At 45.5% G+C, this 23,173-nt stretch overlaps 1 protein-coding gene across 2 annotated transcripts in view; it reads left to right on the forward strand.

The window, feature by feature from the left end:
• LOC121533084 (VPS10 domain-containing receptor SorCS3) overlaps window positions 1-23,173 on the forward strand; it is a 225,098-nt gene that overhangs the window by 172,903 nt on the left and 29,022 nt on the right. For both annotated transcript variants that reach the window (XM_041838846.2, XM_041838847.2), the window contains exons 10-16: window positions 5,407-5,553; window positions 8,851-8,953; window positions 15,120-15,196; window positions 15,459-15,550; window positions 17,236-17,343; window positions 18,394-18,511; window positions 20,884-21,017. In XM_041838846.2, the coding sequence (XP_041694780.1) occupies window positions 5,407-5,553; window positions 8,851-8,953; window positions 15,120-15,196; window positions 15,459-15,550; window positions 17,236-17,343; window positions 18,394-18,511; window positions 20,884-21,017 (779 nt within the window). The remainder of the gene's footprint in view (window positions 1-5,406; window positions 5,554-8,850; window positions 8,954-15,119; window positions 15,197-15,458; window positions 15,551-17,235; window positions 17,344-18,393; window positions 18,512-20,883; window positions 21,018-23,173) is intronic.

Here is a 23,173-nt window from a genome sequence, read left to right on the forward strand (position 1 = left end):
CCAGACGGATTGACATGTCCACCAGCTGGTCAAAGGTTAAATTGGTGTCCCTGCAGGCCAACTCTCGTCGAACGTCCTCTCGCAGGCTGCACCGATAGTGGTCGATGAGGGCCCTCTCATTCCACCCCGCATCCGCCGCTAGAGTCTGGAAGTCCAGGGCGAACTCCTGTGCGCTCCTCTTCCCCTGTCGGAGGTGGAACAGACGCTCCCCCGCCGCTTTACCCTCTGGGGGATGATCGAAAACAGCCCTGAAGCGGCGGGAGAACTCCGCGTAGCTGATGGTGGCGGCGTCTATTCCCCTCCATTCGGCATTGGCCCACTCCAAAGCCTTGCCGGAGAGACAGGAGATGAGGGCGGAAACGCTCTCGTATCCCGAGGGCGCCGGGTGTATGGTTGCCATGTAGAGCTCCACCTGAAGGAGGAACCCCTGACACCCGGCTGCGGTGCCATCATATGCCCTCGGGAGCGAGAGCCGAATCCCACTGGACTCCGGAGCTGGTATGATAGGGCTGGCCGATGGTGATGGTACGGTAGGAGGAGGTGTGGGCAAGCCTCCTCTCTCCAATCGGTGCAGGGTGTTCATAACCTCTTGCATGGCGGCGCCGAGTTGCTGGATCATGGCGTTCTGGCTGCTGACCTGCTCCTCCAGTGACTCGGTCACCGCCGCTGCTGCTCCTGCTGACTCCATAGGTGGTGTGTTATTCTGTCAGGATTCTGATGTGGATGCGGTGGTGGAGTCAAGCGCAGGACACAGAAGAATAGTCAAGACAACTTTTACTCAATACTTCGTAAGGTACACACAAAAATAACAGCCTCCCAAAAACACAAGAGGTGTAACAAATACGCGAGTGCGTAAAATACCCACTAAGGCCAAGGACACAGAACCTAAACATGCTAGACAGGCGGACAATAACACACAAAATGCAAATCTAACAAAGCGGAACTTATAGGAGACATAATCAAGACAGAATACGAGACAGGTGCACCAACTAGACATAACCAAACAAACATCGAAAACATCAAGCGGTAGTAGCTAGTACTCCGGGGACGACGAACGCCGAAGCCTGCCCGAGCAAAGAGGAGGAGCAGCCTCGGCGGTCTCCGTGACAACTCCAGGACCTTGAGATGCTTCTTACGGAGCCACTCCTTAGTTGCCCTGGCTGTTTATTTCGGGTCGTTGTCATGCTGGAAGACCCAGCCACGACCCATCTTCAATGCTCTTACTGAGGGAAGGAGGTTGTTGGCCAAGATCTCGCGATACATGGCCCCATCCATCCTCCCCTCAATACGGTGCAGTCGTCCTGTCCCCTTTGCAGAAAAGCATCCCCAAAGAATGATGTTTCCACCTCCATGCTTCACGGTCGGGATGGTGTTCTTGGGGTTGTACTCATCCTTCTTCTTGCTCCAAATACGGTGAGTGGAGTTTAGACCAAAAAGCTATATTTTTGTCTCATCAGACCACATGACCTTCTCCCATTCCTCCTTTAGATCATCCAGATGGTCATTGGCAAACTTCAGACGGGCCTGGACATGCGCTGGCTTGAGCAGGGGGACCTTGCATGCGCTGCAGGATTTTAATCCATGATGGCGTAGTGTGTTACTAATGGTTTTCTTTGAGACTGTGGTCCCAGCTCTCTTCAGGTCATTGACCAGTTCCTGCCGTGTAGTTCTGGGCTGATCCCTCATCTTCCTCATGATCATTGATGCCCCACGAGGTGAGATCTTTCATGGAGCCCCAGACCGAGGGTGATTGACCGTCATCTTGAACTTCTTCCATTTTCTACTAATTGCGCCAACAGTTTTTGCCTTCTCACCAAGCTGCTTGCCTATTGTCCTGTAGCCCATCCCAGCCTTGTGTAGGTCTACAATTTTATCACTGATGTCCTTACAAAGCTCTCTGGTCTTGGCCATTGTGGAGAGGTTGGAGTCTGTTTGATTGAGTGTGTGGGCAGGTGTATTTTATACAGGTAACGAGTTCAAACAGGTGCAGTTAATACAGGTAATGAGTGGAGAACAGGAGGGCTTCTTAAAGAAAAACTAACAGGTCTGTGAGAGCTGGAATTCTTACTGGTTGGTAGGTGATCAAATATATCATGCAATAAAATGCAAATTAATTACTTAAAAATCATACAATGTGATTTTCTGGATTTTTGTTTTAGATTCCGTCTCTCACAGTTGAAGTGTACCTATGATAAAAATTACAGACCTCTACATGCTTTGTAAGTAGGAAAACCTGCAAAATCGGCAGTGTATCAAATACTTGTTCTCCCCACTGTATGTGACCGACCGGCTCGATTCGCTTATGTAGCAAAATTTGAAATTGTGTTTTTTAAATTGGATAAAATTAGAGACTCAGAGCTAGAAAATTGTATATCTTACACTACAGTTGAGGGACAAAGGGAAAGTAATCCTACTTTGAAAGTTGATAAACTTGTAACCTCTCTTTTGAGAAAATGGCCTTTGAATGTTTTGGTACACCTACTGGAGAGCTCTTTGTCTACACCAATTTCAACATAATTCACACCCTCTTAAGCTTTAGCCCCGCCCATCTTTTTAAGGATTCAGATGTGAGGCCATGTACTAAACAACCAAAGATTTCAAGACTAAAGGCTGGTTTATACTACGGGTGTGTTCGTGAATTGAATCTGGAGTGTCATAGTGTGCTCTGGGCGTATGTAAACTCAGAGCGTTGTCAGATTGTCCATTTGTAAATTCAGAGCGTTCCGCTTGTGGAGCGTTCAGAGCGCACACTGGACACTCTGGCCGAGGAGTAGGGTTGATTCGAGCGTTCTGTCCTATCAACAGCAGTCAAGCACCCAAGCTAACTGGCTATCATTGGCTAGCTTGCTAGCTACTTCCAGACACAAATGAGAGAACAGCTCACTCTGACCATTTTACTCGCCCTAGCAGAGCTTGTTAGGCTGTTTTTATGTTATCCAGAGCGTTGGTGACTGCAACTGTGCTAATGGCAACAATTTAATTTGCCAACGTTTACTGACACAGGACATATTCAACGGTGTTGAGCGTTCGTAAATTTGTCAGTTATTCTGTGCTCTGGCACACTCAGACGAGAGTGCTCTGAAAACGGAGTAGATAGCCAGTGCGAATTTATCAGCTACGTCTATCAATTGTTGTTGCAGTGACATCGTGAACATTCTATTGAAATGGTTACTTGCATAGTGGAGTCTTTTGTTAAGACATGTAGCTAGCTAGCTAGCTAGCTAAACAATTAACCATAATCCCAACTCATGACGTTACTACCCTGCATGAATCTGCAGGTAGCTAACCAACCATGTTCAATGTTAGCTAGCTAACATTAGGCTATAACTAGCAAAGCAAATGGCTCTGAGATACAAATAATATTACTACAAAGATCATACACGTAACGTTAGCTAGCTAGCGAGCCAGCCAGCTAACGTTAGCTAGCAAGCTAACAGTACACTTTAACTCGAAATGAAAACGACTTTGACAAAATGAGACCGTGTAATCTCTGAAAATGTAGCTAGCTAGACTATCTTACCCGTATACATGGATGGACGCTTCTCCCTCTCTGTCACGGATGCCATGGTTGCCCTTATTTTGAAGATATAATCCGGAGACAGATTTGTTCTCCATCTCCTTAGCTATCATACTCTAATTCCACTGATTTCAAAACTCTGTCCGCCAGAAAGTGGAGAGCAACACTTACGCAGTTCTACTACGTGATATCTTTTTTAAAAAAGCCACGTTAGAAAGGATTACCTACACATACTGACCAGCTCAAATAGACAGAAGCGTGCTACATGGCAGACCAATCCGAACTCATCTCTTGACATGTACTCATTATCTCAGCCAATCATGGCTAGCAGGAAGGTTGCTGTCTTTTTCTTTGGCTAAACCAGCTAGGCTCGTAAATTAACAAATGTATTCATATTTACAGATGCATACAAGTTTGTTATTTACATTTACATTTTAGTCATTTAGCAGACGCTCTTATCCAGAGCGACTCACAGTTAGTGAATACATATTTTTTTATACTGGCCCCCCGTGGGAATCGAACCCACAACCCTGGCATTGCAAACGCCATGCTCTATCAACTGAGCTACATCCCTACCGGCCATTCCGTCCCCTACCCTGGACGACGCTGGGCCAATTGTGCGCCGCCCATGAGTCTCCCGGTCGCGGCCGGCTGCGACAGAGCCAGGCATATGAAAGTTCACATGTTCGAGAAGGCATTTCTGCCAAAAAACGCATTTTGATTTAAAAAAAAAGTTTACGTTCAAATGGCTCTCCTGTGAAGTAGTGACGTGCGACATACTCCTAGTTTCCTGAAACTAGTCACATATGTGTCACGATCGTTTACATACGAGACGGACCAAGGCGCAGCGTGATAAGCGTACATTTTATTAAGTACTTAACACGACAAAACAACAAACAAACGATACGTGAAGTCCTAGGTTACACAAAACAAACCTTTACGGAACAAGATCCCACACCGACTAGTGCCAAACAGGCTGCCTAAGTATGGTCCCCAATCAGAGACAACGAGCTACAGCTGCCTCTGATTGGGAACCACCCTGGCCAACATAGATCTACACGATCTAGAAAACACAACATAGAAAATATGACATAGAAACTCCACACCCTGGCTCAACATTTAAGAGTCCCCAGAGCCAGGGCGTGACAATATGTCCTTGTGGAAAAATCAAAATGTATCTATCTCTAAATCTATATTTTTGTTAAACATGCTGAAAAATGCAGGAGCTCATCTGCTGACTACCGCTCTCTCTCTCTCTCTCTCTCCTTCTCTCTCTCGCTCTCTTTCTCTCTCTCTCTCTCTCTCTCTCTCTCTCTCTCTCTCTCTCTCTCTCTCTCTCTCTCTCTCTCTCTCTCTCTCTCTCTCTCTCTCTCTCTCTCTCTCTCTCTCTCTCTCTCTCTCTCTCTCTCTCTCTCTCTCTCTCTCTCTCTCTCTCTCTTTTTTAAATGCCATTTTAAACTGTAGTCACAACAGTGGTGGGCAGTTGATGGGGAGACAAATAAAGGGAAACAATGAAAGGAAAAGGAGACTTTGTGACCAGTCTGATGTCTGTCAACATAGACACGAGAATTGTCTGGGGGTGCAGATAATTTTTTTGCCAGTGGTACAGACGGCGATATCGGTTTGCTAATACAGGACTAATAAAGGCTCAGTGCACTACTTTTGCGAAAAAGAAAATGTTCAATATATATTTTTTTGTATTAATATTTTGTTTTTATTCTGATTTTTCAGGGGGTGCTGCAGCACCCTCAGCATCCCTACTTCCCGCAGCTACGTCTGTCAGGGGGTGTTTTGGGTACTGTTTACTGCTTGAAAATGTCATCCTTTTTGGTGGTTGGATTGGCTAGTTTTAGAATCTGTTTTAGCATTTGTTCTCTATTTCTTTCTAGGTAGCAGGTATCAAAGGCATGCTGATCGCTAACAGGAGACTGGACAACCAGGTGAAGACCTACATCACCTACAACAAGGGCCGTGATTGGAGGTTACTGCAGGCCCCGGCGACCGACCTGGCTGGCAACGATATCCACTGTATATTGGTGAGTTATATTGACGCAGGGAAGGCTCATTGCTGTGGTAATCATACATGATCTAAGACTGCCTGAACTCTTTGAGGTGCTTTCCTAGACCCAGATTAAGCCTACTCCAGGACTAAAACGGCATACTCAATAGAGCATCTCCAGTGAAAGTTCATTTTAGTAAAGGAATATGTGTTCAGTTCCCTTCAAGTTATGTACAGTGGGGAAAAAAAGTATTTAGTCAGCCACCAATTGTGCAAGTTCTCCCACTTAAAAAGATGAGAGAGGCCTGTAATTTTCATCATAGGTAAACGTCAACTATGACAGACAAAAATAGAAAAAAAATCCAGAAAATCACATTGTAGGATTTTTATGAATTTATTGGCATATGATGGTGGAAAATAAGTATTTGGTCAATAACAAAAGTTTCTCAATACTTTGTTATATACCCTTTGTTGGCAATGACACAGGTCAAACGTTTTCTGTAAGTCTTCACAAGGTTTTCACACACTGTTGCTGGTATTTTTGGCCCATTCCTCCATGCAGATCTCCTCTAGAGCAGTGATGTTTTGGGGCTGTCGCTGGGCAACACAGACTTTCAACTCCCTCCAAATATTTTCTATGGGGTTGAGATCTGGAGACTGGCTAGGCCACTCCAGGACCTTGAAATGCTTCTTACGAAGCCACTCCTTCGTTGCCCGGGCGGTGTGTTTGGGATCATTGTCATGCTGAAAGACCCAGCCACGTTTCATCTTCAATGCCCTTGCTGATGGAAGGAGGGTTTCACTCAAAATCTCACGATACATGGCCCCATTCATTCTTTCCTTTACACGGATCAGTCGTCCTGGTCCCTTTGCAGAAAAACAGCCCCAACGCATGATGTTTCCAACCCCATGCTTCACAGTAGGTATGGTGTTCTTTGGATGCAACTCAGCATTCTTTGTCCTCCAAACATGACAAGTTGAGTTTTTACCAAAAAGTTATATTTTGGTTTCATCTGACCATATGACATTCTCCCAATCCTCTTCTGGATCATCCAAATGCACTTCAGACGGGCCTGGACATGTACTGGCTTAAGCAGGGGGACACGTCTCGCACTGCAGGATTTGAGTCCCTGGCGGTGTAGTGTGTTACTGATGGTTGGCTTTGTTACTTTGGTCCCAGCTCTCAGCAGGTCATTCACTAGGTCCCCCCGTGTGGTTCTGGGATTTTTACTCACCGTTCTTGTGATCTTTTTGACCCCACGGGGTGAGATCTTGCATGGAGCCCCAGATCGAGGGAGATTATCAGTGGTCTTGTATGTCTTCCATTTCCTAATAATTGCTCCCACAGTTGATTTCTTCAAACCAAGCTGCTTACCTGTTGCAGATTCAGTCTTCCCAGCCTGGTGCAGGTCTACAATTTTGTTTTTGGTGTCCTTTGACAGCTCTTTGGTCTTGGCCATTGTGAAGTTTGGAGTGTGACTGTTTGAGGTTGTGGACAGGTGTCTTTTATACTGATAACAAGTTCAAACAGGTGCCATTAATACAGGTAACGAGTGGAGGACAGAGGAGCCTCTTAAAGAAGAAGTTACAGGTCTGTGAGAGCCAGAAATCTTGCTTGTTTGTAGGTGACCAAATACTTATTTTCCACCATAATTTGCAAATAAATTCATTAAAAATCCTACAATGGGATTTTCTGGATTTTTTTTTCTCAATTTGTCTGTCATAGTTGACGTGTACCTATGATGAAAATTACAGGCCTCTCTCATCTTTTTAAGTGGGAGAACTTGCACAATTGGTGGCTGACTAAATACTTTTTTGCCCCACTGTACATCAATGATAACTGTGTGTTACATCACACACTCAAGGGAGTTTGCTTACTCATCTTAATGGAAGGGAAATTACTTTACATAATCACATTTAAGCTATGATATGAAGACGAATTGTGTACACACTCTTTATTATTTACAGATATTATTTATTTATGTGCCCTATCTTACCTTTTATCCCACGTGAGGCGACTGTAAAGGATGACTATGTAGAGAAATAACTTTCAGACATTAGCAGTAAGAGTTCATACTGCTTAAAAGCCTAGGGAGGCTCTCTCCCTCCCATCCCGGAGGACCTGAGCCCTAGGACCATGCCTCAGGACTACCTAGCCTGATGACTCCTTGCTGTCCCCAGTCCACCTGGTCGTGCTGCTGCTCCAGTTTCCACTCTTCTGCCTGCGGCTATGGATCCCTGACCTGTTCACCGGACGTGCTACCTTGTCCCACACCTGCTATTTCAACCTCTATATGCCCGGCTATGAAAAGCCATGTGACATTTACTCCTGATGTACTGACCTGTTGCAACCTCTACAACCACTGTGATTATTATTTGATCCTGCTGGTCATCTATGAACGTTTGAACATCTTGGAGAAAAATCTGACCTTAATGGCCATGTACTGTTATAATCTCCACCCAGCATAGCCAGAAGGGGACTGGCCACCTCTCAGAGCCTGGTTCCTCTCTAGGTTTCTTCCTAGGTTTCTGCCTTTCTAGGGAGTTTTTCCTAGCCACCGTGCTTCTACATCTGCATTACTTGCTGTTTGGGGTTTTAGGCTGGGTTTCTGTATAGCACTTTGTGACATCTGCTGATGTAAAAAGGGCTTTATAAATAAAATGTGATTGATTGACACTGTGCGCTGAGTGGGTTACAGGTTGAATACAATTGTGCATTCATGTGACATTCTAATTACAGATTCCTTTTGATTACCCTGTTAAATCCCATTGCCTTTGGTGTCCTTACAGCAATGTCAAGCTATCAATTGGCATAAATGAAACGGGTGCTCTGTGAACAGATATAATTGTATTTTGTTGTCGGCTCGCCCCTGAGACTTGACTTGATGATTTTATGTAAAAATCCTCCCCCGTCTCTGTATTAATGACTGATAACGACAATTATGACAAACTATGGAGGCGCAGCATGGTTTTTCGGTGGGAGGCTGCAGGAATTGGCTTACTTGTGTTTAGTTTTGTTCATGTTTTTTTTGTGTTAACTGCCTATGTTAGTATTGTTGTTAGCATTTGGTGTAAATGTAACTCACTGGAAGACTTCAGAATCAAAAGGATTCTTTTAGGCAATATCTTCAGGGTTTCTGAGATGAAAGCCTGATAAAGACAGCATAGCAGCTTTTCTTTTCCTTATCTAAAAGGACCTTCTCTTGAAACAATAAGCATATTCTTTGTGTACCTATAAAGTCTATAGTGTTCTATGTAACATTGGGATTTGATTGACCAGTGTATAATGGCTTCGTGAAATATAATAGACTGTCTGTCATTTCTCACCCCTCAGCCCTTCTGTTCACTCCATCTCCAACTGCAGACATCTGAAAACCCCTACCTGTCAGGCAGCATATCAACCAAGGCCTCAGCACCGGGAATCATAGTGGCCACAGGTGAGAAAATACAGAATTACCATTTGATAGATAAGATTAGATTATATTACCTTATTGTCCACTTATGTGGAAATTCATTTTGCTGAATAGAAAGACATCTATTCAATTTAGGTAATGGCACAAAAGGAGAATAACTGTCTATCATTTCCAGTCAGTGCTGATATTCCATTTGATTGTGAATATTATGATGATTATGCAATCCCTAACATTATGTCACGGTGCTGTGTATGGGTGTGGTGTGGAATCAGGCGCAGGCAGCAGAGGGTAAGTCCAACAAGACTTTACTGTGCATGAAAAGTAATCCAAAACAGGCCGGAGGCAAAAGACGCACACAGGCGTAAATACAAGCGCACACACAGGTGCGTAAATCTCTCCTCACAACACAAGGAGGAAGCTCAGGAAAATAGCGTACCGACACGGGTAGCGCAACCACGACACGAACAATCACACACAACACAAACCTAACAACAAGGAAACTAAATAGGGTGCTAAATGAGACCTAACACAAAACAGGTGTGACTAACAGACAAAACCAAACAAACACGAAACATCGAGCGGTGGCAGCTAGAACTCCGGAGACGACGACCGCGAAACCTGCCCGAACAAGGAGGAGGAGCCGCCTCGGCCGAAACCGTGACAGTACCCCCTTGACGCGCGGCTCCAGCCGCGCCGCCTCCCGGCCTCGGGGACGACCAGGGGGGACGCGGAGCAGGGCGCCCAGGATGACCACGATGGAATTCGGTCATCAGGGGACGGATCCAGAATGTCCCTCCTTGGCACCCAGCACCGCTCCTCCGGACCGTACCCCTCCCACTCCACGAGATATTGGAGACCCCCATCCGGTGTCTCGAATCCAGGATGGTCCGAACCGTATGCGCCGGAGCCCCTCGATGTCCAACGGGGGCGGAGGAGTCTCCTCAATCTCAAAGTCCTGGAGTGGACCAGCTACCACCGGCCTGAGGAGAGACACATGGAACGAGGGGTTAATATTCTTGTAATCAATAGGTAGTTCTAACCTGTAACTCACCTCGTTCAATCTCCTCAGGACTTTAAAAGGCCCCACAAACCGCCGACCCAGCTTCCGGCAGGGCAGGCGGAGGGGCAGGTTTCTGGTTGAGAGCCAGACTCGATCTCCAGGTGCGTACACTGGCCCCTCACTGCGGTGTAGGTCGGCGCTCGTCTTCTGTCGACGTATGGCACGCTGCAGATGGACGTGTGCAGCGTCCCACGTCTCCTCCGAGCGCCGCACCCACTCATCCACAGCGGGAGCCTCGATCTGGCTCTCATGCCATGGTGCCAGAACCGGCTGGTACCCTAATACACACTGAAAAGGGGTTAGTTGGGTGGAGGAGTGGCGGAGAGAGTTCTGTGCCATCTCGGCCCAGGGCACATATCTCGCCCACTCCTCCGGCCGGCCCTGACAATATGACCTCAGAAACCTACCCACATCCTGGTTGACTCGTTCAACCTGCCCATTACTCTCCGGGTGGTAACCCGAGGTAAGGCTCACCGAGACCCCCAAACGTTCCATAAATGCTCTCCAGACTCTGGAGGTAAACTGGGGGGCCTCGATCGGACACTATATCCTCGGGCACCCCGTAATGCCGGAAGACGTGAGTAAATAGAGCCTCAGCGGTCTGTAGGGCCGTAGGAAGACCCGGCATGGGAAGGAGACGACAGGCCTTCGAGAACCGATCCACAACGACCAGGATGGTGGTATTCCCCTGGGAGGAGGGAAGATCGGTAACAAAATCCACCGAGAGGTGAGACCAGGGTCGTTGTGGAATGGGCAGGGGCTGTAATCTACCCCTGGGCAAGTGTCTGGGCGCCTTACACTGGGCACATACTGAGCAGGAGGAGACATAAACCCTCACATCCCTGGCTAACGTTGGCCACCAGTACTTCGTACTAAGGCAGTGCACCGTCCGGCCAATACCCGGATGTCCAGAGGAGGGGGACGTGTGAGCCCAATAAATTAGCCGATCCCGGACCTCGAGCGGGACGTACACCCGACCCACCGGACACTGTGGAGGACTAGGCTCGGTGCGTAACGCCCGCTCGATCTCCGCATCGACCTCCCACACCACCGGTGCCACCAGACAAGACTCCGGTAGTATGGGAATGGACTCCACGCACCTCTCCTCCGTGTCATACCGACGGGACAGAGCATCTGCCTTCCCGTTCTGGGACCCAGGGATGTAAGTGATCTTGAACACAAACCGGGCGAGAAACATAGTCCATCGAGCCTGGCGAGGATTCAGTCTCCTAGCTGCCCGAATGTACTCCAGGTTACGATGGTCGGTCAGAATGAGGAAAGGGTGCTGAGCCCCCTCAAGCCAATGCCTCCACACCTTTAGGGCCTGTACTACGGCTAACAGCTCCCTGTCCCCTACGTCATAATTCCGCTCCGCCGGACTGAGCTTCTTAGAATAAAAAGCACAGGGGCGGAGCTTAGGTGGTGTACCGGATCGTTGAGAAAGAACTGCCCCGATACCGGCCTCAGACGCGTCCACCTCAACTTGGAAGGGTAAAGTGGGATCCGGGTGCGCCAACACCGGGGCCGAGGTAAACAGGTCCTTCAGTCTCCCAAAGGCCCTGTCCGCCTCAGCTGACCACTGCAAGCGCACCGGACCCCCCTTCAGAAGAGACGTTATGGGAGCTGCCACCTGTCCAAAACCCCGGATAAACCTCCGGTAGTAATTCGCAAAACCCAAGAACCGCTGCACCTCTTTAACCGTAGTTGGGGTTTGCCAATTACGCACGGCGGACACTCGGTCCACCTCCATTCTCACCCCTGACGCAGACAACTGGTAACCCAAAAAGGAAACTGACTCCTGGAAGAACAGACATTTCTCAGCTTTGACATACAGGTCATGCTCCAACAGTCTCCTCAATACCCTGCGCACCAGGGCTACATGCTCGGCCCGAGTAGCACTGTACACAAGAATATCATCTATGTACACCACTACTCCCTGCGCCTGCATGTCCCGGAAAAGTTCGTCTACAAACGATTGGAAGACTGATGGAGCATTCATTAACCCATATGGCATGACGAGATACTCGTAATGGCCGGATGTAGTACTAAATGCTGTCTTCCACTCATCGCCCTCCCTAATGCGCACCAAGTTATATGCGCTCCTGAGATCCAATTTTGTGAAGAACCTTGCCCCGTGTAAGGACTCCGTCATGGTCCCAATCAGAGGAAGTGGATAGCTGTACTTCACCGTCACCTGATTGAGACCGCGGTAATCAATACACGGACGCAAACCTCCATCCTTTTTCTTCACTAAAAAGAAGCTCGAGGACGCGGGAGAAGTGGAGGCCCGTATGTATCCCTGTCTCAGAGACTCGGCAATGTAAGTCTCCATTGCCCTTTTCTCCTCCTGTGACAAAGGATACACATGGCTCCGCGGAAGCGCTGCTCCTGTCTGGAGGTCTATCGCACAATCCCCTTGTCTATGAGGTGGCAACTGTGCCGCTCTGGTCTTACTGAACACGAGCGCCAAATCCTCATACTCAGGAGGAATGTGCAGTGCTGGCATCTGGTTCGGACTCTCCACCGAGGTCGCCCTTACGGAAACACCCAGACATAACCCCTCACACTGAGCAGACCACCCTTTAAGAGCTTTCTCTCGCCACGAAATAGTAGGATCATGGGTCATCAACCAGGGAAGCCCCAGTACCACCGGATACGCAGGAGAGTCGATAAGATAGAGTTGAATCGTCTCCTCATGACCCCCCTGCGTCATCATCCGAAGTGGCGCTGTGACCTCCCAATCAACCCAGATCCTAACGGACGACTATCTAGGGCATGTACAGGAAAGGGTTTGTCGACTGGAAGGAGGGGAATCCCTAACTTAACACAGAATCTCCGGTCTACAAAATTCCCAGCTGCGCCTGAATCGACTAGCGCCTTATGCTGGGACCGAGGTGCAACCTGTGGGAAACAAACAGGTAAGGTAATGTGAACAACAGAAAGCTCTGGGTAAGTAGGGCGCCTACTCACCTGGGTGGACTCCCCACTGTACGACCTGCTCTCTCCCTCACCAGGGGACCCTCCCCAGCACCTAGCCGCGGTGTGCCCTCCGCGCCCACACTTGGTGCAGGAGACTGCCCCCCTCGGACTCCTACCTCCTCTCCCTCTAGCGCCAGCACCTCCAAGCTCCATCGGACACTGTTCGGAGGCGCTGGAGGGTGGAATGGGGGACCCCCACCTGGGACGTCCGCGGGTCGCCAGCAGGTTGTCCAGTCGGATGGCCATGTCCACCAGCTGGTCAAATGTTAGTGTACTGTCCCTGCAGGCTAACTCCCTGCGGACGTCCTCCCGAAGGCTACATCGGAAGTGGTCTATGAGGGCCCTCTCATTCCACCCCGCATCAGCCGCTAGAGTCCGGAACTCCAGCGCGAACGCCTGAGCGCTCCTCATCCCCTGTCGGAGGTGGAATAGACGTTCCCCCGCCGCTCTCCCCTCTGGTGGATGGTCGAAGACCGCACGGAAGCGACGGGAGAACTCCGCATAGGTGACAGTGGCGGCGTCTATTCCCCTCCACTTGGCGTTGGCCCACTCCAACGCCTTGCCGGTGAGACAGGAGATGAGGGCGGAAACGCTCTCGTATCCCGAGGGCGCCGGGTGTATGGTGGCAATGTAGAGCTCCACTTGTAGGAGGAACCCCTGACACCCGGCAGCGGTGCCGTCGTACGCCCTCGGGAGCGAGAGCCGAATCCCACTGGGTTCCAGTCGATGGACGGGCTGGTTGTCCGGTGGTGAAGGTGATGGTGCGATAGGTGGGGCTATGGGAACCCCGCTGGTCTCCCATCGACGAAGGGTGTCCATGACGCCCTCCAAGGCGTGCCCGATACGGTTGATCCGGTGCTCGTGTCCAAGGAGACGCTCCTCCATGGGGTCGACGGGTGCTCCTGCTGATTCCATCTAATGGTGTGTGATTCTGTCACGGTGCTGTGTATGGGTGTGGTGTGGAATCAGGCGCAGGCAGCAGAGGGTAAGTCCAACAAGACTTTACTGTGCACGAAAAGTAATCCAAAACAGGCCGGAGGCAAAAGACGCACACAGGCGTAAATACAAGCGCACACACAGGTGCGTAAATCTCTCCTCACAACACAAGGAAGCTCAGGAAAATAGCGTACCGACACGGGTAGCGCAACCACGACACGAACAATCACACACAACACAAACCTAACAACAAGGAAACTAAATAGGGTGCTAAATGAGACCTAACACAAAACAGGTGTGACTAACAGACAAAACCAAACAAACACGAAACATCGAGCGGTGGCAGCTAGAACTCCGGAGACGACGACCGGCGAAACCTGCCCGAACAAGGAGGAGGAGCCGCCTCGGCCGAAACCGTGACACATTACTGATGGGGATTTGCAAGTCCTGTTATAAACAACTAATCTTCGATTGTGTAGGAAAATATTGTATCTTAGCAACAACAACAAATGGCCTATACCCATGAATCTGCTTTCTTGATCTTTTTCCTCAAACAATATTTGCTCTGTCACCAAAACAATAGTTTGTCCCCTCCTCCTATCCTCTAATCTCTTACTGGGTCTGTGAGATCCCTAAACCACTGTCAGCCTGTATAACTGTACTGTATAACTGTACTCTGGCCAGAGACACACTATCACACTTCTGATGTTGTCCTTACTCATAGCTGTTAGGTTTTGGTGACGCAAAGTCACCCGGTTTATTTAAGTGGGCCAGTGCAGACTGAGGACACATGACACAACAGATTATGTTTGTTTGTGAGTGTGTGTTCGGGTCTCTCTACACTCTACACTCTGCTTCGGCCCAGTTCATCACTCGCCCCTGCACCCTCACACACACACACACACACACACACACATCAGCTGGTGCAGAGATCAGTTCGTGAAACTGACAAACACGATGCAGCTCAAAACTCACGCCTGACACAGAACAGTGGTTGTCAGATATCACAACGCATCAACAAAGTGGAGCGATATCCTCAGAGAGGAAAATGTTACATCATTGCTTAAGAAAAACAGAGAAATATCCATCCACATTAAACATGAATGGTTGTTCTTCTCTTCTCTACATCTATTCTCTCATTGTAATTCATAGTATCTTCATATTTTCAGCATCATTTGAATATTTAACTAATGCTTTGTTGTATTTTTACCACAGGGAATATTGGGTCTGAGCTGTCGTACAATAACGTTGGAATGTTCATCTCATCTGATGCTGGTAACAACTGGAGACAGGTGAGTTTAGAGTGAATCTGGGGGTTAAATCTAAGGCATTCTGATCAAGGAAAACATTAAATATTGTAGTCTGGAGAATAAGTATTTTGGACAAGTACTGCTGTCTCTGTCTTTTGATCATGAGGTGTTTTGAAACTCTCAGTATTCAGCTGTAAACTGTTGTAGTTTCTTACATCCGGAGATATATGTGTACAGTAGCTATATGGTAAAAATGGTATGTAAATATTCTATCATATTGAATTGCCTGTGTGTCCTCTTTCAGATATTCGAGGAGGAACACAACGTCTGGTTTCTGGATAAAGGAGGGGCCCTAGTCGCTGTGAAACAACCAACCGTCCCCACCAGACATTTACAGTAGGTTTAAATCTAATTCACTGTTTGTTTTTCTGTAAACTGGTTGCTGTAACATGTTAGTACGTCTATTGATGTCAAGAAATCATAATTATATTTTATCTGTTGATTAAAAGCAGTTTTTAAGGTTGGAATAACTTGTAAAGCACAAACATATGCAATAAAGCGTTTTTCCCAATTTCCAAATGTTTCTTCACCAAGTCCCCCTTTTAGGACTTTAACACATTGACCATCCTCTTCTAAATTGGAGTGCCCACATTTTGCCTCAGTGAAGACCAACTCAACTGAAACCACATTTCTGTTCTTCTTATATCACTTTAGGAAAACATTTTGAAATTACTTTTAGCACCAGTCAAGTGTTGAGGAAGCCCTTCCTATCTGGTTGTGTCTCCTAGACGATTTAAGTGCACTAGTGGAGGAAAGGAACACAGTAGAAGCCTTCGAAGCAGACCAGGGTTCAAATAGTATTTGTTTTCTTTCAGCGTTTAATTGAGCAATTTAATTGTCTGGAGTGACAGATGGGCGGGGTTTGCACTTTTGTGCCGATTCCATTGGGACCCATTAGGCCAGGCAAGCTCAATAACGGCCAGCTAAAGTATTTGAAAGATAACAAATACTATTTGAACCAAGGCAAGTGATTCTACGAACCAATCGTCTCTCTCTCTCTCTCTCTCTCTCTCTCTCTCTCTCTCTCTCTCTCTCTCTCTCTCTCTCTCTCTCTCTCTCTCTCTCTCTCTCTCTCTCTCTCTCTCTCTCTCCTCCCAGCTAGTGTAACAGTAAACATTTCCTGACTCTGGTATCCTCCTAATAGATGCGTATCAATGCTTTGTCTGTTGTCTGAGTTTATAGCCAGATGAAGGCATGCTGGCTGACGGAGGTTTGGATGGAAGCTGCAACAAGGGGGCTGCTGCTTCTTGTATCCTAGTGCAAGGCTCTGCATTGTTGAGTGTTCTTCCCAACCTTGTCACACACAGTACTCCAGTGTTCTCACATCTGAAGTGATGTTGATGAGCTGTCAGAATCAATAGAGAACAGGATGAAAGTTGCCCAATCTCTTCAAAAATATATATTTTCCTCCCCCCACCTCTCCTCCCCTGTTTTGTAGTCGTTAGAACATGAAACAGATCTATTCTGGTTTGTTTTCTGTATGTTGTGTTTTTTCATGTTCACCACCTCGTTGTAGACTATAAGTAAACCTAAGACCTATGACGTTGTTGTTTTCCCTTCAAGTTGTTATGCCTCCATGCTTTGATAGTCAGAGTTCTGTTTTTTTCTTCTATTCAGCAGAACGTGTGTTTACTGTAGTCAATAAGATACAACCTGAGATTCAGTGGCTGACTGTATATGGACACTATTCACTCCACTGATCTTCCATGAACCCAGTTGACTCACTGTAATTGAGAGCATCTGGGATCATATTCAGAGTAGGAATGCTGATCTAGGATCAGATCTCCCCGGTCTGTATAATCTCATTCATTATGATCTAAAAGGCAAAACTAGATCAGCACTCTTACTCAGAGTTATGAATACGGGCCCTGTTGTTACACCCAGTCTGAGATGTGAATGGTTACATCCTAAATAGCACACTACTTCCTAGTGGGCAACACTACTTTAGACCAGAATCCTATAGGACCTGGGTGCAATTTGGGGTTGATTTGATGTGTTATTGTGTGGTGACTCTGTTCCAGGATCAGTTTTGATGAGGGGAGGCAGTGGACCAGACATAGCTTCTCCTTGGTGCCTCTGTTCGTGGACGGGATGCTGGTGGAGGCCGGGACAGAGAACCAGATCATGACGTGAGTAGGGACGATGGAGGAATGGAGGAATGACATGAGTAGTCAGAGGAAGGCCCAAAAAATTGTCGAAGACTCCAGTCACCCAAGTCATAGACTGTTCTCTCTGCTACCGCACGGCAAGCGGTACTGGAGGCTGCTGAACAATGAATGAAATGCCCCCCCCTTTGTTTTTACACTGCTGCTACTCGCTGTCTATATCTATGCATAGTCACTTTACCCCTACCTACATGTACAAATTACCTCGACTAACCTGTACCCCCGCACATTGACTCGGTACCGCTACCCCCTGTATATAGCTTTGTTACTGTTATTTTATTGTGTTATTATATATATAAATATATATATATATATATATATATATATATATATATATATATATATATATATATATATATGTTGTTTTTTTACTGTAGTTTATTTAGTAAATCTTTTCTTACGTCTATTTTCTTAAAACTGCATTGTTGGTTAAGGGCTTGTAAGTAAGCATTTCACGGTAAGGTCTACACCTGTTGTATTCGGCGCATGTGACAAATGAAATTTGATTGGATTTGATTTGAATGATCTGGAGATGGGAGGAGGATGTTATTTTGTCCTCCATTCTTTTGGGACCCTGTTCCTTTTGGTGAAAGGGAAGGAGATGGCGGGATGAGAGGGATGATGTAATGTCTCTCCTTCTCGTTCTCTTGGGAACCCTGTTCCTCTTGGAGAGAAGATATGAGGGGATGGGGAGGAAAGAATATAGGGGGTGGGAGGGAGGAATTTCAATTCAACGAATGCTAACGTCTTTATGAACAGAGAATGGGAGACAAGGTTTGATTCATAAGGGTTGTCAGTCTGTTAGCTTCTGACTGAATGCCCCATTTGATAGACATATTTACAAGGAAGGTGCAGTTACTCATAGACTTGAGGTAATTGGTGAAAGCTTGTAGCGTTAACAACCCTTGTCGAGTTATATTAACATGTGTATCCATCCAGTTGCCATGGAGAAAAGTTTGTTGAGTTTTTTCATTATGAAGGAACAGTGAGGTTATCTTACTTTGCTTTCTCAAGGTTTTTTGGACACTTCAGCCATAGGTCAGAGTGGCAGCTTATCAAGATAGACTACAAGTCCATCTTCAACAGGAAATGTACAGAAGGAGACTATCAGACGTGGCACCTTCACAACAAGGTAAGACCTCTTCAACAGGAAGTCAGTCCAATTTATCAATATGTGTCCCGATTTTCTAATACCTAATACCAATATATTTACATGGTAGTTAGGGACTGTACTTTATTTATAATCAGCGATACCTGGAGCGATACACCAGCGATACACCATCGTGGACAAGGGTAGGGGTGAAAAGCGAAAAGGTTTCCATTATAATAAAAACACTGCATGAATCTATACAGGCTATTGTTAAAAAAGAGGATAGTGTAAGTTTGGAAAAGTGCTAAAGTTGTCTATCAACTGTAAACATTGAGCACAACAGAACCAGTTACAACTGAAGTATCTGTTCATCAATTAATTTGCCATTTGTTGATTAACACAGCAGCCTCATATCGTCACGTAGGCCTAAATGCACTTGTAACTTTTTTTCATTTGGGAAAATATACTTTTCTATTTTATTCCATGATATTGTTGTTACAAAATAGATTTGTGTTGACTGTGATTGGGCATGGGAATATAAGAGCATCTGCTAGGCTAAATTAACAAACTAGGCATGCATAGCTGATCCTCAAACCAAAGACTGGCCAAACTCATGTTTCTATTTAATTCTAAGTTTAAAAAAATACAAAATCATATAAATGTGAAATTTGTAAGCGCGTTGTTGAAGTGCTGTTGTTGATGTGTTGTTGAAATGCAGAGCTCTCCTGCCAGCCTGTTGGATGTCACATATGTTTCACAATTGATTTCTTAAATGGCGGGCTATAGCCTGGAAATATTAATAATATAATCATTAATTGTCGTTCCTTCTTTGGCTACCTGCCATGCTCCTGACTGATTTAGAGTAATTATGTTGTTTAATAACCTGTTGAATTGTCGAACATCAATTGATAGTGACAGAATCACACATTACTTCTCAAACAAAGTAAAACATTTTCCTCCTTGGCTATAGAAGGTTTTAGCACAGCCTCTGAATTTCATAGAGACGAACCAAAGATATCCCGAATGCATCAGAGTCACGTCTTTACCCGGCATTTTACAGCTTGTTTGTAGCGTAATGCATTGCGGACTAAAATGTCAATATAGATCACTTTATATAATCAGGTTCATTTAATTTCTTTCCAAAAAATAACAAGCTGATAAAGGGGTAGGCCTATGCTTTTAGCCATTTTCTTTAACAAAAGCCACAATACCCTCACATATTGCCTCAATTCAAGCCCTGGTTTTAACTTCACTGACACAGAGATATTTAAGGAGTGCATGGTGACTGAAGGAATTGGCTGACAAAATCTATGGATAGTAGACTATAATTGAATCTGTCAAACAGGTAGGCCTACCTCATATTTCTTGAATAGGAAGAACTAGTCTCCAACACAAAGCCCTATTGTTGTTAGTAGCCTAAAGCCAAATTAAACTGCTGCTGCTTCATATTAATGTAAGTTATGTACATTTTTCAAATATGGCTTATTGTGAGGTCAATAAAAAGCTTCACTGTGGGCAACGAAACATATTGCTTTTAATAAAATAAATTATATCAGTAGCAAACTTACCTCCAGTCCTCCTTTTCATCTTTGCTCTCTCCCTCTCAAACTGAACAGGACATCAGTAGGCCTAGATTTTGTGCACAGATATTGCATAAAAAATTAAAATAATAATAATAATCCAGAAGAAGCCTTTGACTCGCCTCCTAAAGTGCCATCGTACACAGCACAGCCATTGGTTACAGTTATTTGTTAGGCAGCACTAAATGGTTTACATCAGCAAGAGCAGGGCAGGCCGGGACTCATGATTGGTGAACGCCTATCCATTGCAGTGTGTAATGCAGTGTAACCTAGTTTTATATACACCATCCCAGCAGCGCAAAAACTCAGGAAGGAAGTACATTTTCTTAGAAATATAACTTTGCCCTGTGCTTCTCCTAGCATGCTCTTCATGTAGCCTAGTCCTATAACATATAGTTTAGGCTATGGATAATTTTATTGAGACCACACTAGGCACACTTGATATTGCGCACCCAGCAGAGAATCAGGGATGAGGGGCGTCATCGGGCACACATCGAGATACTATAATAAGCAACTAATTCTCCAACCCTGAGCAATATGACATTTCATCGATTACAAATTACCTGACCCTCCCCTGGACTAAATAAAACAATACTAATCCCTCCCCCTGACTGAAATTGAAAAAGCATGACCCTCCCCATTTTGCTCCGGGTAACAATGATTTAACATGGTAGATGCAGTGTACTTACAGTGTTTGGGTAGTTACAATAAGCTCAATAGGTTAACATAAGAGTGGTTTGAGCTGTTCTATGTTAAATTTGACATTTGAAAATGACATACTGTAATCCCATGTGTATGTACTATATGGATTAATATCATGTATGTGTTTCACAGGGAGAGCCGTGTGTGATGGGACAGAAACAGATCTATATGAAACGCAGACCAGGAAACTATTGCATGCTGGGAAAAGACCATGCCAAAGTCCTCTCTGCTGAGTCGTGTATCTGTCGGGCCCATGACTTTGAATGGTAATTATAGTATACTAGTATAATAACTCACAATTGCAGTATAATAGAACACATGAACACATGTTCTAGCACATCTTTTATCACAACGTTTTTTTTCTTCTAATCTAAACATGAGTAGATAAACAGAAGTTCAGCATTCATTGTCCATAAAAGAGAGTGTCATTGTGTATGATGTTTTGTGTATGTTGTCCCATTATAGCCAATTTTGGATTCAATACACTATTTCAGGATCCCATTCATTTGGTTCATTTTCGGTGTCAGTGCTCCAATTATCAGATATGTTGGGGGATCATTTTACGCAATTTGCTCCTAACGTCTGTCTCTCTGCTTAGCTCATTTTGCTATGTTTATAATAACGTAGAGAAGATGAGGGGTGTTGATAGGACTGCTAGGTTGTTGTTGTTTTTTTATCTTCTAAAGGCAGGGAAGAGAAAAGCAATGATACATTTTTATATAAATGCCAGCAGTGTCAAGTCAGACTGTATGAGTTTTAATTAGAATCCATTAGTCTCCTGTGATAGTTGTTTTTAATTATTTTGGGACTGAAATTATTATATGGTACATTTCACAAACTTCCTGACCACATGGCATGTCTCTCTCTCTCTCTCTCCTCTCTCTCTCTCTCTCTCTCTCTCTCTCTCTCTCTCTCTCTCTCTCTCTCTCTCTCTCTCTCTCTCTCTCTCTCTCTCTCTCTCTCTCTCTCTATCTCATCTCTCTCTCTCTCCCTCTCTCTCTCTCTCTCTCTGTCTCTCTCACTCTCTCTCTCTCTCTCTCTCTCTCTCTCTCTCTCTCTCTCTCTCTCTCTCTCTCTCTCTCTCTCTCTCTCTCTCTCTCTCTCACTCTCTCTCTCTAGCTCTCTAGCTCAGCAGCTGGTGATAGAGACAGTGAAATGCAAAAATAAAATAAACAATCTCTTTGAGAAACTTCAACGTTCAGAGTGAATAACAATACAACTTTTAAATGTACACAAAAGTCAAGGTCTGAAATGTTTACACTTTTTAGTCATTTAGCAGACGCTCTTATCCAGAGCGACTTACAGTTAGTTAGTGCATACATTTTTCGTACTGGCCCCCCGTGGGAATCAAACCCACAACCCTGGCGTTGCAAACGCCATGCTCTACCAACTGAGCTACTGGGGGAATAAAATCTTGCCTGGAAATGCAAGAGTTTACTGATTGCGTATTGTGTAAAAGGGTGACAATGCACTGGCCTGTTGTTCTGTTGTGCTGTGAACAGAAGGTCCAGGGATGGATTCCAAAGGGGGACAGTGACTAGACTGAAATCAGAGGTTACATACTGAACAAAAATATAAATGCAACATGCAACAATTTCTACGTTTTTACTAAGTTACAGTTCATATGAGGAAATCAGTCAATTGAAATAAATAAATTAGGCCCTAATCTATGGATTTCACTTGACTGGGAATACAGATATGCATCTGTTGGTCACAGATACCTTAAAGAAAAATGGCCCTCACAATGGGCCTCAGGATCGTGTCACAGTATTTCTGTGCATTCAAATTGCCATCGATAAAATGCACTTGTGTTCGTTGTCTGTAGCTTATGCCTGCCCATACCATAACCCCACAGCCACCATGGGGCACTCTGTTCACAACGTTGACATCAGCAAACCTCTTGCCCACACAATGACATACAAGTGGTCTTTGGTTGTGAGGCCAGTTGGATGTCCTGCCAAATTCTCTAAAATGAAGTTGGAGGTGGCTTATGGTAGAGAAATGAACATTCAATTCTCTGGCAACAGCTCTGGTTGACATTCCTGCAGTCAGCATGCCAATTGCATGCTCCCTCAAATCTTGAGACATCTGTGGCATTGTGTTGTGTGACAAAACTGCACATTTTAGAGTGGCCTTTTATTGTCCACATCACAGGGTGCACATGTGTAATTATCATGCTGTTTAATCAGCTTCTTGATATGCCACACCTGTCAGGTGGATGGATTACCTTGGCAAAGGAGAAATTCTCACTAACAGGGATGTAAACAAATGTGTGCACACAATTTGAGTGAAATCATTTCTTTGTGCATATGGAACATTTCTGGTATCTTTTATTTCAGCTCATGAAACATGGGACCAACACTTTTCATGTTGTGTTTATATTTTTGTTCAGTGTATATACATAGTTATAACATTTCATATA

The sequence above is a fragment of the Coregonus clupeaformis genome, unplaced genomic scaffold (assembly GCF_020615455.1).
Source record: "Coregonus clupeaformis isolate EN_2021a unplaced genomic scaffold, ASM2061545v1 scaf0186, whole genome shotgun sequence".
Classification (NCBI taxonomy): Eukaryota; Metazoa; Chordata; class Actinopteri; order Salmoniformes; family Salmonidae; genus Coregonus; species Coregonus clupeaformis.